General features: G+C 37.7%; 1 protein-coding gene across 5 annotated transcripts in view; it reads left to right on the top strand.

Annotated features, from left to right (window-relative positions):
* LOC133597799 (ankyrin repeat and IBR domain-containing protein 1-like) overlaps nucleotides 1-18,157 on the top strand; it is a 41,685-nt gene that overhangs the window by 19,478 nt on the left and 4,050 nt on the right. For all 5 annotated transcript variants that reach the window (XM_061950782.1, XM_061950789.1, XM_061950805.1 and 2 more), the window contains exons 10-19: nucleotides 227-315; nucleotides 5,035-5,165; nucleotides 9,017-9,151; nucleotides 9,272-9,358; nucleotides 9,535-9,601; nucleotides 10,063-10,208; nucleotides 10,657-10,835; nucleotides 10,928-10,979; nucleotides 16,171-16,282; nucleotides 16,447-16,490. In XM_061950782.1, the coding sequence (XP_061806766.1) occupies nucleotides 227-315; nucleotides 5,035-5,165; nucleotides 9,017-9,151; nucleotides 9,272-9,358; nucleotides 9,535-9,601; nucleotides 10,063-10,208; nucleotides 10,657-10,835; nucleotides 10,928-10,979; nucleotides 16,171-16,282; nucleotides 16,447-16,490 (1,042 nt within the window). The remainder of the gene's footprint in view (nucleotides 1-226; nucleotides 316-5,034; nucleotides 5,166-9,016; nucleotides 9,152-9,271; nucleotides 9,359-9,534; nucleotides 9,602-10,062; nucleotides 10,209-10,656; nucleotides 10,836-10,927; nucleotides 10,980-16,170; nucleotides 16,283-16,446; nucleotides 16,491-18,157) is intronic.

Raw genomic sequence — 18,157 nt, 5'->3', positions numbered from 1 at the left:
GATGTTGATATTGTTAAACTGTCAATAGCACTCACCATAAATATATTGAAAAATATACAGGTAATACATGTGATCGGTATTGGCATTGGCCGATCTCATTAATGGATAATTGGTATCAGAATCAAGAGCAGATCGAAACATCCCTAATTTTCCAGAAGACATACTAGAATTGATCCTTAAAAAGATAGTTTCTTTATGTTAAGCATGATACTAGTTTGTATTCCAGGGAGTGTCAAGGTGAAGCCCATGAGCCCTGTGACTGTGACATCTGGAAGTTGTGGCTACAAAAAGTCAGTGAGATGAAACCTGAAGAACGTGAGTATTGCTGGTATTTAAAGGAGCCATATGTAGTAATGTGGCCAGAAAAAGTACTGCAATCACGGTCAAAATTCTGTAGTCCCCTCCCACTCTCCATGACCGAGGTTGCCAGATACGCAGCCGAATCCGAATCCTACCCCAAGGAACTTCAAAGGGCAATCGACGAGTCCTACACTGTAGGTTTCTCTTGTTTATGCTTCTTGCAAGATGGTTTACTAAGTAATTATGCCACATTTTACTGATGTTGATTAGCCAATTGTATTTGTAAAGTTACGCAGCAATATTTTCGTTGGGACAGATTGTTGGTATTACCCTGTTAAAATGTCTAGTTTGACCGCACGGACCACCATCAAAATAATTATATTTAATTATATAGTATATATCGCATAGGCCTACTTTGATGGCAAGCCAAGGCCAACAGTAAAATTACCGCCACATTTTGTTCAGCATAACTCCGTATTGCATCCAACCTAACTCACTGCGTTCTCTTCCATTTACGCACATCACCATCTTTCAGTGCAGAGTGCGATTCTATGAGCCAACCGACGTTACGCAAAAACCACGTTATGCATAAATCATATAGCCTCATACCATGTCAATACACAAAAGTAGAAAATCATTACATGTAATGCATTATATTGTGCCATTCAAATACCACTCCATATGTGCCTGATGCATATGCAGTATCAGAAACCGCAATTAGCCGTGCTTATGTTGGAACCCATTTCCTCTGCGTATCAGCATATTGAGAACAAAATAACACTGATGCTACCTATATCCACGTAGGTTTTATTTGTAGAAAATATATGTTGCCCTGTCAGTTGGATGACACATCGACATACAGGCTAACGGGCATATATTTCCCCCGTTAGCCTATATGTCGATGTGTCATCGACCGGGCTGGCATGCTAAGCATTCATTGCACGAACATACTCTCTTTGTTAGATAAAATCATAGACTTGGACAATATAGTTTACACACAAAATGTAAATTTCCAATTATTACAAGTACCGCATTTTTCGGAGTATAAGTCGCTCCGGAGTATAAGTCGCACTGGCCGAAAATGCATAAAAAGAAGGAAAAAACATATGTAAGTCGCACTGGAGTATAAGTCGCATTTTTTTGGGAAATTTATTCGATAAAACCCAACACCAAGAATAGACATTTGAAAGGCAATTAAAAATAAATAAAGAATAGTGAACAACCGGCTGAATATGTGTACGTTATATGACGCATAAATAACCAACTGAGAACGTGCCTGGTATGTTAACGTAACATATTATGGTAAGAGTCATTCAAATAACTATAACATAGAACATGCTATACGTTTACCAAACAATCTGTCACTCCTAATTGCTAAATCCGATGAAATCTTATACGTCTAGTCTCTTACGTGAATGAGATAAATAATATTATTTTATATTTTATACAGTAATGTGATAATAATTTCACACATAAGTCGCTCCTGAGTATAAGTCGCACCCCCGGCCAAACTATGAAAAAAACTGCGTCTATAGTCCGAAAAATACGGTAATAAGAAAACTCAAAGGCCTTACTTACCTATCAAGGAGGAAACTAGCAAGTTTGGCGTCAGATGAAAAAGTATTTTCCGCCTTGAATCGTCTCCATCTTACAAAAGCATCCCCGATACAAATCCTTGTTTTTTTCCTGGCTTTGTCATGAATAAGTTAAGAATCGTAATGACGCTGTTTAGATTTACTAAGGTCTGACATGTTTAGTAACTTTACCAGTGGCAGTAGCGAGACAAAGACGAAGGTGGCGGTGCGTAACTGGCAACCTAGATGTGACACACTCACGGACTTTCTAATTGGTCAAACGGTGGAGGGCGGGAAATTGAAATGAAAACGATAACAAGATTTCGGGGCTTTAAATCTAGTTTTGAAATTAGCTTTATCCCGGCTGAACTACCGTTATCAGTTATAAAGGTTTTCGAAAAGAACATGATTTATTAATGCCTTTTGACACATCAGGGCCATTTAATGATGACTTGACAGGAAATTATTACATATGACACCTTTAATTTTTTTGTAGAAGATGGTTTCGACATGTGGGGTTTGTGGATATTGTATTGACTCAAAAGTGGTGTATGCCGTTTTAACTAACAGATAAACTACTTAAAGTACCAGTACAATGGAAAAAACATGTTGACCTAATAAGCTGAATTGTGTTTCATTGTATCCATGCTCAATTGTATTTACAATCCGCAAAGTATGTGAACATACCATCTAAACATCCACAAAATGCCCCAATTTCAGACAGCTATTTTGAATATTCCACTTTCAATGTGTTTGGCAATTTCCGTAGATTCGGGGTTGGATGACATCACAAGGGAAAGTCCTCTGCACTTTGACCACATCAGCAGATCAGTGATACTAGAAATATGCAAAAATTGGAAATAGATGTGCTTTTTTTATCATTCACAATCCCTATGTAAGACAAGAACACATGTTTTTCTTTTTTTATTGCATTAAAAATCGTAAATAAATAAGTCCGTTAACAATTGAGTCAACAGGGACTCCTTTATTTCTCCTACAAAGCCCTCTAAATAACCACCCAAAACCCGCCAACAATATTCAATTTATATGTCGTGACTTGAATGTTAACCAAATATGATCTGTATTGTTATTATAAGCGCTAACGCAGACACACTTTTTAGGGGCGCATTGATAAGAGCTATCGAGCCTATACTTCTGTTAAGCCGGCCGGGGTACTGCTGCAGTGCAGATCTTGTCTCAGCTGGTGAAAGTTAATTTTAGATTATAAACATTACCTCTCACCTGGGCAACAGGAAGATTTAGCCATTAACCGAGAATTTGAATTTGCTTATCTGTGACTCTCCACTTTTATCCGGAGATGGAGAGCAAGACTACAAAACAGAAGGCGAGAGTCTGCTGCAACTTTTTTTTTTAACCCTTAGTGTGGATTATAATTAATTCTTCATCTGAACGGGAAGATAAAAACATCCCAGTGAGAGAAAACATGATACAGTAGGTGATCATTTTATTATGTTGATCGCTTGTTTTTTGTGTTTAGCACTTAGCAATACTGCTGCATGATGCTTTTTCTTTCTCTAAAGCTGGATCTGTTTAGCACACAGCTTCTAAAACTTGTAGATCATCCTCTTTATATTAAGGCTAAAAAATATAAGGTTCTGGATTATCATTTGTCCCAAAGTAGTCTTTGTTGTCTCTCATGAAGTCTGCATGATTACCGTAGTAGTGTTGTTGTCGGCGGCGAAGGAAACTGTGGTCCTCCTGGTGACGTTACGGATCACGTGACTGGCCTGCTCATTATTTCTCAAAATGACTTGTGAATCTCAGTGAAATTCATACTATTTTGATCATATACAGTATAGTTACTTGCAAACTTTGTAAGTCTTTTGGTGTTATGAATCAGATATACGTACATGATAATTGCTTAAATATAGAGGCAACTTGTTTTTCCATTATACCAGGGTTGTACGGTATACCAGTACTAAAAGTGCCGCGGTCGGTACTAATGAATTAAAAACAGCAGCGACGTACAGAGCAGAGGAGCATGTTAAGTGTGTCAGCGCGAACACACTTACAGAGCACACAAGGACAAACGGTGTGAAGAAGGAGAAGAAAAATGGCAAATAAAGGCAATTCTACTGGTTAATGAAGAGGGTGCGTAAAGCGCAATATGAAGGTATTTGGGCCTCAAAACTACTGATAAAGATTATGCATTAAACAAGGAATTGCCTCACTGCAAGCGTTGCTTTAAAACATGCCTCGCCAAAGGGGGCATGATTAAAGTATTACAATCTTTGCTAATTAATTAAATAACAAGCAATCAGATAGACAGGTAATATTGTTAACTAGCTCCTCAGTTGTGCAAATACAGTTACGTAGACATGCATACAGCTGCTTGGCCTGATGCCAAATATTAGTTAAAACCGCCCACATAGGGTAAACTAATGTTTGTGAAATGACTGAGTTTTGTAACAAATTGCTACAATTTGTGTATTATCTTTAAAAATGTGTGTTTTACCTGCTACATGTCTTATCTGTAGTTTCAGCCATAGTATTGTCAAGTTTTTACGAATGATTATATTTGTCTTAAAGCACAAACCAAGAGTGGCAACCATTAATCATAAAGCATAATGTCAATAAAGCGTTCTATTCTATTCTAACCTAATCCTAGATTATGGCATTTTTTGTTAAAACGAAGCCAAAAATGATTTTTTTTTGTGATCCTCTTTACTGTGAAAAGTATTACCGTAGTTAATATTTTGATACCTGTACCGGTACCAACATATTTGTATCGGGACAACCCTACATTGTACTGGTATTTTAAATCTATCGTGATTATAGACTACTCCAAGGTAGGAGAGGAAAACTCTGCCATTGTTGTGGGTACAATAAACTGTAAATGAAAAAAAAGGCTTTCTGTGAAAACAAACAAGTGCTTTTGAGAATGATGTCTAAGATTATTTAAAATACTGTCGAAACACAACCTACATTCAGTTTTTGATCCAATTTCCATTTTGTGTCTTGTTTATCTTTTCATTGTGGCTTTCAACGCATCAGAGATGTATCTATTCTAGCTGTGCAATGTGCAATTTATGTGTAATAACTGTTAAGCTATCGTCAAATACTGTAGACTGGATGTCTTGGAATTCATTGCAGCAATTTTCATTGACTCGTGTTTCTATTTGTTCTTCCGTTGTTCAAGTGGCTGGTGTGGGTGAAGCGTATGAGGATGCAGCCAACTGTTTGTGGTTGCTCACAAACTCCAAACCCTGTGCCAATTGCAAATCTCCAATTCAGAAAAATGAGGGTTGCAACCACATGCAGTGTGCAAAGGTAAGTTGAACTGAGACCCCACACACATCTTCAGACACCTTTTTTGTCTTGGTTCCGAGTATTATGCTTATGTTTAGTTATTTATGACATGCTCTACAAACAGCATTGCCACTTTAACCATCTCTTACTACCAGCTGCAAAATGTGTTATTTAGATAAGTGCTCAGCAATACGGCTTAAATCAGATAGGTGTTAATGTTCATATTAATGTGAGGACCTAAAATCATACACAGCAGTGTATTTACTACATTTCTAACATTCTAGCTTTTATTTCACATTTTTAATTTAAATATTAAATAAATGAAAAATGGCAGGCAGAGAACCATGACACAGACCAGCATCTCTACAAGCTTCGTCCAATTAACTATGGTATTTAAGTACATACTGTATACATCTCGTGGAAGATGTTAATGGCATCCACTGGACATCTGTCAGTCTGCCTCATTATTAGTGTAGCCTACTGACCGAGATTCAGAGTCAATTTAAAGCCTCAGGAAACATTTGCAGGTGTTCTGAGTTAATTTGTTTTCTGAGACACTGAATTTTGTAAATTTGAATCTCTCAATCATCAAACTATGAGAAGTAAAGAGTTAAAATTGTTCACTCTGTGTAATAAATCTACTAGTGACGCAGTGAAATTTTGGCCACAGAAAAAAGGTATCGGAAAGACTTTCATCACCGAAACGGCACTGCCAAAAGAATGTTGTGATGACATAAGGAAGAAGTATGTGATTGTCTGGAGCAGAGGAAACGATATATCCGTGATAGACCCCAGACATAGGTCAGCAAAGCAGGCAATGTGGAAATATCAAGAGCGCATTGGCGGTTGCTGGTCTTTCAGTGAGCGAAAGCGCCATCTGGGGCTGCTGCGTGAGGCTAGTTAAGTTAAAGTACCAATGATTGTCACACACACACTACGTGTGGCGAAATGATTCTCTGCGTTTGACCCATCACCTTTGATCACCCCCTGGGAGGTGAGGGGAGCAGTGGGCAGCAGCGGTGGCCGTGCCCGAGAATAATTTTTGGTGATTTAATCCCCAATTCCAACCCTTGATGCTGAGTGCCAACCAGGGAGGTAATGGGTCCCATTTTTATAGTCTTTGGTATGACTCAGCCAGGGTTTGAACTCACAACCTACCGGGTGACCGCCTGTCAGTGCTTTGGGACGGTGGTGGCTCGCAGCACCACTCGGTGCTCATTGCGTACACTAGTCTCCAGACACAAGTACAGTCTCCAAAACACCAGAAAAAGTTGCTAGATTTTGTTGTGAGTCATTTTTAAATGAAAAATAAGTCTCTAAAAAGATTAGAAAAGTGTTCAGATCAACTCGGAACAAGGGATTGAATCTTGAAATTTTTTCCTGCAGTGGTATATGTTTCAAAATTGCTGATTCCCTCATTTAGCTGTCAATCAATAAGGGATTCAGACGGATCAACCAATCATGCGGAAGCCCAGTGTCCAGGCCATCCCACTGTCCATAGACTCCCGGAGACGCTGAGCGTCCAATGGGCGAGCATTTAAATGACTGTCTTGTGTTGCTGCCGTAGATAGAACAACCTATTCTACGCTTTCCTGTTGACTTTTTCATTCAGCATTTGGCCAAAGCATTATTATTTTATTATTATTATAAGATATATTGTGTTGTTTATATTTTATTTTATTTGAATACCATTAGTAAATAAATATTTTCATACTTGTATGATTTTTTTTATTCTTTGAAGGATGAATATTAGTTTGTGCAGTTGCAACGCCTTGATTTTAATGAAGTTAGTACACAGACATAGCCATAAATGCAATGGTAATACAAAATTAGCGCAACAATTTATTTCGGTTTTCATTTTAATTTCAATGCATCCTTAGTCTATATCATATATTTATAGTTTCCTAATTAAGCCTTACCTTGACGCTCCTCCACTTTCTCCTGCTCCCGCTTGCTGCAGCAACAACAAAAGAAAATCTCCAGACGCTCCTCTTCGTTTGCGTATCGTTTACTTGTGAACTTAATCATTCAAAAATGTCAAACTATAACGATGTGGACAAAAAATGTATAGCGAAAATAAAGCGAGTGTGTTATAATAAGAGTAAAGTCAAAAAACTGTGGCTGCATTCCACCATACCTGACTGCCATTACCCATAATACACTGGGTCCAAATCTTCTTACCACATGGACATTACAGCTCAAAATGTGTGAAAAGTGTTGAGCAAGTGAGACAGAGCAGGGTGTCATACAAAGGATACAAGTTGGAGCTTGTTGTCTTAACACAATTAAGGCCTGCTATATCCCACATTTTGGTCCACTAAGAATTTCACTGCTGTTGTTCTATTTTTAATAGTTGTACGATGATATGAATTGTTACTTTAAAGGATCTAACATTGTGTTTTCTTTTGGTGTTAGGCCATTTTTAGTACTCATTGCATAATATTTGTTTACGCAGTTTTTAAAATAAAAAATATACAATTAATTATATGAATGACAAGTTGTGCTTGTAATTATACGTCATAATTGGCAGTTTTCTTTTCCCCATTATTTTTAATTCAGCCCTGTAATTGACAGGTGTGCTTTCAATCCTTGCCTTTCTCTACAGGTCAACTGGAATAGGCTTGCATAACCTTAAATATAATAGGCTGTGTTGATACTTGATGGGTTGCTTTTCATATACTTTACTTTAGATATGTTTTTTATTATAATTGCATTTAAGCCTACCCAATGCCTTTTATTAACAAATGGTCCTTTCATTATCTCGTACTAAAAGTCAAAAAGCAGGGACGCCATTACTTTTATGTTATTCAAAGGCTTTGTGTCTTCCTGAGATGGATATAAGAAGTAATACAGAAGTAACTGAGAGAAAATACACTGTAGTCAGTAGTAGAGGAAATGTGAGACCAGCGAACACCCAGAATCCTATTGGCACAGTGATATATGTTTCTATCTTTGTTGCTGGAAGCCAAGCCATGAATGAACCTCAGTGCAGTCATGCAGCCAGGCCACTTTTGTCTCTTGTCTCTTGTCATTGTCTCCATCCTGGTTCAAGATGACTGACCGAGATTGAGATTAATTCAGTAGAAATAGTGCCGCCGTCCAGAGCTCAGAGGCCAATGGACAGCTCAGTCTCTTCACCTGTTATTACCGAGTAAGAAATAGCTTCTCATGTGTTGCTTGGAAACAAGGAATTGTGTTGCTAAGGAAGATTACTTTCTCTTTCACTGACGTCTCCTCTCCTCAAATGGTGTCTCTTGCTTGTTTTAATTGTGTCACTCCTTTCCATGCCACCTTTGTCTTACTCATAAACCCCCCCAACCTTGTATTTTTTATTTTCTTCCATTAAGTGTCATTTACGAAGAGTATCTTGATGCACTGGCTAAATTTTCATTCTAACAAGTGCTTGTAGTGTTAGAACATCGATCCCTTACCTTCAAATAGGCTCTGCATTGAAGTGGTTGTAATGTTTTGTTGTTCTACAATGCCAGATGGAGTTTCTGATTTCCAATGTAGCCTTGAGTGCCAGTAGTGGCAGAATGCTTTAAGGAATTCATTTTGAAGTTGAGACAATTGTCCAGAGGGAATGGCTTCTGACAGCACAGGAAAATACACTTTCACAAAGTTCAAGCTTAATTTTGATTGTTTTCCAAAAATGTAGAATTAATCTTTAAATTGTTCTTAGCTTTCCAAGTGCATGCTTACACAATATCGACGCCGTCTTTTGGCGTTAATGTAATTAAAACACAGGGACAGGCTCACAAGAAACTCAATTTGTTTTCAGCAGATCTTTCAATAAACTGGTAGTTTAAATGTCAGAGATACAGATAAGTCGACATATCTTAAATTTTAACATTTCCATATTTTCCCCGTAGTGTAAGTATGACTTCTGTTGGATCTGTCTGGAAGAGTGGAAAAAGCACAGCTCGTCCACAGGAGGTTACTATCGCTGCACCCGCTATGAAGTAATTCATCAGGTGGAGGAGCAGTCAAAGGAGATGACTGAAGAAGTATGTACACAAAATATTCAGTTAAAAATGAACTATTCCTAATGTGGGTACAAATTAAAAAATCCTATTTAACTAATAAATCCATCAAATGTTTAAATCCTATATAATTTTAATTTGCAGGCAGAGAAGAAACACAAGAGCTTTCAGGAACTGGACCGCTTCATGCACTACTACACACGCTTCAAGAACCATGAACACAGCTATCAGGTACAATCCGTTCTAGCAGAGACCGGAACATTGTATGCTGTGCATACAGTACAATATTCTGATACATGAACATGTGTGATGCTAGCTTACAGTATGCTCCTGCTTTGTCTCATGTATAGTACATTGCTGACTTATTCGCTCAGATAATACAACAACTACTGTCTTCTTCAACATAGCTGGAGCAGCGTCTGTTAAAAACAGCCAAAGAGAAAATGGAGCAACTCAGTCGGGCCTTGCGTGGAAGTAAGTTTGAACAGTCTTGATCTTAATTAAGTTGCCTCATCTTGAGCTTTTAGAAGTACAAAACGATATGAGTGGTTATAGTTATCGTGTAGCAGACATTTTGACATTTGCAACTGTTTTTTTTGACTGGCAGTAATTCAAGTGTCCTGACAACTGTACATATAGGTGATACCAATCAGTTGGTCTAAAATTAAGTAGACTTTGTTTCTTTGTTATAAAAGTAATATACAATTTACATTTTGTTTTACCCAGACTAACGTCTCCATGATTCACATTTGCTGCAAAGATTGTATTTCATTGTAATTATTATGTATTAGTCACTGATGTGTGATTATTATTTTTTTGTGCAGATAAAGTTCTTACTTTCCAGGCCTTTAAACTAACTTGGTGTGACAGGACACCGTATGGATATATTGCAAAAAAATAGCAAAGGTGATATTTGTTGTCTAACTCTTTCTCAGGGGAAGGAGGCCCACCTGACACTACATTTATTGAAGATGCGGTCCTGGAACTACTAAAGACTCGCCGCATCCTCAAGTGCTCTTATCCTTATGGATTCTTCTTGGAGCCCAAAAGCACAAAGAAGGAGATCTATGAGCTCATGCAGGTTTTAGTCGCACTTACTAAAAAAAAGACTACCGGTAATGTTCAAAGCTTTTTATATAAGTCATTAGAGGTGTGAGCTTTCCAAACTAACAAAGTGCCTGAGATAGACATGCACCTTCCATGTACCGGTAGTTAAAAATCTGATTATATAATTCATGATACATTTTAAGCACAGCATGTATTTACTGTACAATTTGGACACATCTTAATCAATACTGTAAAATGAATGGGTAAAAAAAATTGGCCGTCTTTTTTCTCTAATAATTTTCAAATCAATAAATGGTGAATAGAGTTTTTCCTCTGATAAACTTAAATCAATTCACATTGTTTTCTTCTAAATGTATTTTTACTCTTAACAATTATTTTATAGCTACAATTGAATTTGTAAAATCAAACCAGTTGCTGTGTTTTTCAGAAAATGTCCCAGCCTTTGTTTGTTGTTCCCCCAGACGGACCTAGAGATGGTAACTGAAGACCTTGCACAAAAGGTCAACCGGCCTTACTTGCGGACTCCGCGTCATAAGATGATTCGTGCAGCCTGTTTGGTACAGCAAAAGAGACAAGAGTTCCTGGCCTCAGTAGCAAGAGGAGTGGCCCCCAATGACTCACCTGAAGCCCCAAGACGAAGGTAACTTAAAGCATCAAAGCTCTCACAGTGAGACGCTGGATCTAATGTTGCCACAGTACTTACTCAAACATATAATTCTTACTCAATTGCAGTTTTGCTGGAGGAACGTGGGACTGGGAGTATTTGGGCTTTGCGTCACCTGAGGTAATCAATATTCTTTTGTTTGCATCTGGAGCCTGGAAAAAAATATCAAATGTTAGGATGAGAAACCGAAAACAATGTGTGAACATACGTGTTAAAACGAATGTGGTGTTTGAAGCCATCTGCTATTTGTTTTAGCACTTTGGATGTATCATTAGGAACATTGCACAAAACTTGACTTAAACATAACAACGCCATCAGAATAATAATAATAATAATGGATTAGATTCATATAGCGCTTTTCTAGACACTCAAAGCGCTTCACAGAGAAGTGAGAACCCATCATTCATTCACACCAGGTGGTGGTAAGCTACTTTCGTAGCCACAGCAGAGAATGGGTTGCGAAATGGACAAAATTACCCCTACTGCACAATAAAAGCCATGTAATGTATTGCAGTGACTGAACATTTAAAAGGAAACTGCACTTTTTGGGGAATTGTACTTATTATTCACAATCCTTTTTGTAGACAAAAACAGACGTTTTTTCTTTTTTTACGCATTCTAACTTGTAAATAAATGCAAACAATAGTCAGCTAACGATGGAGCTGATGGGATTCGCTCTATTCTGTCTAAAGCGTTCTGAAAACATCCAAAAACCTCTTATCAACGATTTATAAACACGCTTTAAGTATATATTTAATGTAGTAACAGGCATATTCATAATGTAATATTTACGTGTTGTGCTCATTTTAAGCATACGGCAGCGTATCACAATGTTTGCTACTTTGTTCAGCAACAACAACAACGCCTACTAATTATGAGAGCCTTCATTAAAGCCACAATACTACTATGGGACAAATGATGAGCCTAAAAATAAAGAGGATGAGTTACAAGTTTTAGAAGCTTAAGTGATTAGCAGATCCAGCAAGTAGCACTATTGGTAAGTGCTTAACAAGAAATAATAACTACAAACAAAATAAAACAATCACTTACTGTATAATGTCTGCTCTCAGTGGGATGCCGACTGATGGGATGTGCATATCTTCCGTTTAGATGAACACTTCATCATAGTCCTTAGACAGGTACCGGTATTAAAAAAAACATGGCGCAAATGAGCCTCCTTTTATGTCTTTCTCGCCATCTCTGGGTCTAAGTTGGATATTAGAGTTGACCAACTTCTCAGTTTATGGCCACAACCTTCTACTACACAAGTGAGAGGCATTATTTATAATCTAGAATTAACTTTTACAAAGTCAGAGGCGATGCAGCAGCTCAGTATGTCAACAGCAGCATAAGCTAGTTACCTATGAAATGCAAATAATTATTTCCTGATATGCTATTACAATATACAGATTTGTGTCAGTAAAATACGTAAATATTTAATGTTATTATTAATGCGCCTGTTACTACTTTACATATGTACGTACAGTGTGTATATAGAACGTTGATGGTTTTTGGATGTTGTATCCTTGAGCAAGACACTTCACCCACCTTGCTCCCAGTACTACCCACACTGGTATAAAAGTAGCTTATCACCACCAAAGAGGGGTTCGGATTTTGTACATTTCCCACAATGCATTGCCGTTGGCCATATTAAAAGGCTTTGTTTGTACCACACTCATTGCTGCTGACCATTCATCCAGTGATACTAATAATGCCGATGACGTGTGCGATTGTCAACTACCACAAACAAGGTGGGAGAGATATTACTAGCTTTTATCGCATTCATAAGCGTATTTCTGGACATTGGAAGCAGATAAAAAGAAGAGTTAACGGCTAAGGCGAGCATGGATTGCTGATATCAACCGAGATGTGACGTGCTCTGATGACTTTGTATTTGTTCGGATCATTTCATTTCAGGTATTTAAAAACATGTTGTAAGTAGAAATTAATCTAAAATAAATAACAGCCTCACTCTGCATTAACTTGATGTGCTTGGTCGAATAACTTAGTAGACGATTGATAAAACTTATCTCATCTGGACTAAAGCCTCCACAAAGTGAAGCGCCATGAGAACATAATTCTCCCAATCTTGCCTTCCTTTAACACTGTGCTGAGATGACATTAGATTGGTTATCCTCGATCATCCAGTGTTTCAAACTTGGGTTAGATCCTTTCTGAGAGTGCATGACTCGAGCCTGGCTTGACCACACGAAGTCCACGGGGTTTGTACAGATAAACCCTTAACGTCACGAACCCATCCACAAACAAACTGGTCATAGCTTTCTAGACTGTTATAATTTTTAAAGTCCTTCAAGGTATTAAATGGGCGGGTTTGAAAAATTAAGTTGTTTACAAAGTCTGGGTATGAGACATCGGGGAATATGTCGCGCATGGTCTCTGCTCCACTCAGACTTGTCGATCTTGTATGGATCCTTGCATCCAATTATGGCTGTTTTCTCCTTATAATAACGAAGCGACTTCTTATCTAATGACTCACGGTATGTTTCTATCATATCACAGCCGATGCCATGTTATTTTTCATGGAATAGTTCGGAAATATCCTGTGTAGTGCTATCGTGAATGATGGCACTAGCCTTTCAATATGACTGCTGTGGGATACTTTAGCCAAAAATCAAAGCCCTCTATTTTGAATGTATGGGTTTTCTAATGTAAAGCGCTTTGAAACAATTGTATCTCCATTGTTAGCTGACTCTTGCTAGGGTTTATTTACAAACATGTTTTCTTGTGTTACATAGGGATTGTGAATGGTAGGCACAATTTCAAACAAAGTGTAGTTTCCCTTTAATCACTTGGAGTGACTCTTTCTTAATTTCACTTGCCAATATGCACACAAACTAGAATGACTCATGGTCAAGTGTTCCCATGTGCACACCAAGGAAAACACCTCAGAGGTTGCTTTGTGTCAATTTAACAAGCCTTTGCAATTAATATTTTTGGCAAGATTTACTAAAGGTTAGCGTGTACTCAAATGTGCAAACGTGATAGCATTCGCAAAGCTGATCTACTAAATCTGTGCAAAGTGGATTGCATCTGTTAAGTGAGCAGAATAGGGCGTGTAATCCATTTTGTATCTCTGTCTTCATTAATATGCAGAATATATGCTGATCATCAGAGCGCCCACAATACTGAGAGGAGAAAATGCAAATATTAAACAGCACGCGCAATGTGATTTATCTCATCACCGTTTTGCGAACACTATTTTGCAATTTATTTGTCAGAAAGACGTGCTATCTGACACAGTTACGCACACGGCTGTGAGAAAAGAGGTGCTCGTGCTGTACAGACAGACAATGGACGTAGAATCCTCCGTCTTATGTGTGTGTGTGTCAACATATTTGGACCAACAAAAAAAATAAAAAATTCGACAAATCGTTTATTCAAAACTTTATTTTTGGAATTTTATAGCTGGTGGATGACTTAAAGGGGCTGATTAAAATCAATTAAATGAATGCGTTATGGTGTCTGGTTTTTTTTTCTGTTATTTTTTTAAATTTAGGAAATATATTACTACCGTATATCTCCTCAAGAAAAGACTTATTCCATCATGCATTTTCTTGCGTTTGAGTCATCCCAAATTAACACATTTTCTTCTGATGTGATCCACAGCCTCGCTCACAGAATTATCAGTGTGCATATGTTTCTGTTGTGTTGCGGTTTAGAAAAAATGTTACAGATTATAGATGTGTGCTGCTGGTTCAAACATCATACACAGGCATGATAACATAAATGTGTAAATGGTAAATGGGTTGTACTTGTATAACGCTTTTCTACCTTTTTAAGGAACTCAAAGCGCTTTGACACTATTTCCACATTCACCCATACACACACACATTCACACACTGATGGCGGGAGCTGCCATGCAAGGCGCTAACCAGGACCCATCAGGAGCAAGGGTGAAGTGTCTTGCTCAAGGACACAACGGACGTGACTAGGATGGTAGAAGGTGGGGATTGAACCAGTAACCCTCAGATTGCTGGCACGGCCACTCTTCCAACTTCGCCACGCCGTGTAGAAAAAATTACGATCAAGTGTCTCCGTGGCAAAAGCCCCGTATGCATGCAAAATTCTCATTTAAACAACGCGGTCTGCACCACTTTTAATTGCACACGCAGTCTTATTAGCTCACACACAACACACTTACTAATACTACCGGTACATGCTATTTGTTTGAGTACGCTGTATAGCGTGTGTGGTATTTGGATTTTAATAAATCAGGCTCTTAGTTAGCAACGGTTAAACACATAATTACTGCTCGGCCCGACAAATGTATTCACATTTAAAAAATAACACATTTCATTAGCCTAATGCACCACTGCTAGATTTTCTGTCATTTCCTTTTCATTCTTTATTAATTATGAAAATCATAACGTGTGCAAATCTCACCTCAAACCCCCTGGAATATTATGTTTTTTTTTTAACAGAATACAGTTTTACGGAGTACATAGAAACTGCTTAATTTCATTTCAAATCTATTGACACTGATGTGCTTTAAAAATATATGTGTACTGTAAACTGTACTATGACACATTGATGACTGCAGCTGATACCAGTATTATAAATGATTATATAGCATACATTTAAAACTCTGCAATCTGAGTGAATTCCCAACCTTAATACAATGTGTGCACCTTGGGCTATGAGCCAGTTCACGGTAAGTATCAACACACCCATGCTGAACTTTCAAAATAGTTTCTATTTTAGTACCCGAATACTCATAATTGACTTCACTGCAGTAATTAATAGAAATATTTAAATAATAAAAGCTCGAAAACACTGCTTTGCAGTTTCAGACACAGTTCCACTTCATGGTTCTTATAATTATAATATACAGTATATAGTAACTATAATAATATAAATGCATTTAAATACAGGCTGAGAGGATTTTGATCTCATGAGGGTAACCATTTTAGTGTATGGTTAAATTATTTTGTAATACTGATGCAAGATACAGATTTGCTGATTGAGAATTGCTAACCTGTTTGTGTTGCTCACAACCACATATTAGTTCTGCAGCTATTTTTATCCCATTTGTAATGTTATTAAGTCATTGTCTGTGCTGTCAATACAGGAACTCTGAGCATGTTGTTTGAATGATAAATTGTGTTGTATCCTTGGTTTGATAAAGTTATGGTTAGTTAGGGTCAATTCCACACACAGTAGTTTCTAATGTATTTTATTTGTGCTTCTCTATGGAAAAAGAATATGTAATAATTCACGATGTTCTGTTGAAATAAATCTGAACTATTAGCAGTCACCTTTTTATGATTAAATGTTTGTTTTTGTTTTGAAGGATTATGCTGAGTTCCAGTACAGACGGAGACATAGACAGGGGAGGCGAGGCGACATGTCCAGTCTCCGTAGCAACACACCTGACCCAGACGATCCCAGTGACAGCACTTTAGGTATCACAATTGACTAATGTCTTCATCATTTTATGGGTTGTGGGTTACTTCACACATTCATTCTTCCCAATCACACTGTTGACTGATGTTATCTTATTGGCCCAAATGTTGGACAAACTGTTTATTAACCTTATGTATTGAATGATTTTCTATATTCTACAAAGACAATGAGGAAATGGACGGTGGACATAGACATGGTCGTCTGATGGTGAGTGACACGTTTCCTCTCAAGTCTTTTCAGACATTGACAAAAATACATCCTCTCCAAGTTTGTTGGTAGACTTGTATTATCTGTTTCTTTGCTGTTTGTTTTCATACAGACCAACCAATGTCACTGTAAGAAAATATATATTTGTATGTTAGAAGTGGGTCAATTTAACCCAATATGGTTGCACAATATGGACAATATACAATATAAATTATATACATTTGTCCGCCGATAGAGCTTTTAATTATTCTTGGGGCGGTATAGCTCGGTTGGTAGAGTAGCCGTGCCAGCAACTGGAGGGTTCCATGTTCGTTCCCCGCTTCCTCCATCCTAGTCACTGCTGTTGTGTCCTTGGGAAAGACACTTTATCCACCTGCTCCCAGTGCCACCCACACTGGTTTAAATGTAACTTAGATATTGGGTTTCACTTTGTAAAGCGCTTTGAGTCACTAGAGAAAAAGCGCTATATAAATATAATTCACTTCACTTCACACTTTATATTGTAATAATGCATGTTGAGGACATATTCTAGCTGTGTCCCGCAAATTTGACATGATCAAGTGAACAAACGCGTCCTCAATGCAATGTAGCATTATTGCTCGCGACTAGCCTCCCTCCACAGGGCAAAGCCACTTTTGTCTGAGTCAGCAATTCTCACCTCCAAAAAAAACCAACTAAGTTTCTTACAAGTATCATCTCTGGAGGACGAAAAATAGCTAAACATGCTACACTACCATTGTTCTGAATAACGGCGTTATATGATAACGGGGTTAAAGCTGTTTCTAGTAATGAGTAATCTAATTACGGTAATTCATTTTATGTATGTAACATAACTGTTTGCGAGATGTTTGATGTAATGTGGCACACTACTTTTGATGTGGTTGTTTGTCAACAAGACAGGGTCAGAAGCACATCAAGTTCAATGCAGAAAATATCGTTTAACTCATGGGTTCTCGCTTCTCATTATTATTATTATTACTAATGAAGCAACAACCAGCACCACACTAAAATGAACTTGATATCAAAAAGGAGCAACATCGCACAGCAAACAATGCAGAACATATAAGTACAGGAACACACACACACTATTAGTTTTAGGGAATAATGAACAACAAATAAATAATTCAAGTGACAAGCTTGCAATCCTACATGACCCCGTTTGTGGACACGGACAGAGACTACATCCAACACATTCAATCTCTTTATATTAACTCGCGCTAACACAGTCCAGTGAACATATTCAACAGAGCTGCCATCATCGGCCGCAAACTGCGAGTCTGAGCTAAAAAACACAGCTGAGTTAATGCTGCTCTGTCTTTGCAAGAGGTACAGACACTCTGGTGTTATGAATCAGAATCTGTTTTATTGGCCAAGTACTGTATGTAACAGACAAGAAATTAGACTTGGTGCTTTGCACTCTTTGCTTAATGCAAGAAACGAAGAAAAACATAACAACTACTAGTGAGCACAATACCATGCAGGCCATCTGCGGCGCCATCTTGATATGAAACGAGGGAAACATTAATTAACATTATGACATTAAAGGTATGAGTGCAGAGCTGATACAGCGAGCTGCCACTTGAACGGCGCTATTTCTACATACAGCTACAAAAGTAAATCAATGAAAAACAAAAAGAGCAATAAATAATACATGTTGCGCACATGTG

The sequence above is a fragment of the Nerophis lumbriciformis genome, linkage group LG04 (assembly GCF_033978685.3).
Source record: "Nerophis lumbriciformis linkage group LG04, RoL_Nlum_v2.1, whole genome shotgun sequence".
Taxonomy (NCBI): domain Eukaryota; kingdom Metazoa; phylum Chordata; class Actinopteri; order Syngnathiformes; family Syngnathidae; genus Nerophis; species Nerophis lumbriciformis.
The sequence above is the reverse complement of the archived record's forward strand: the minus strand, read 5'-3'. Positions and strand labels throughout refer to the sequence as shown.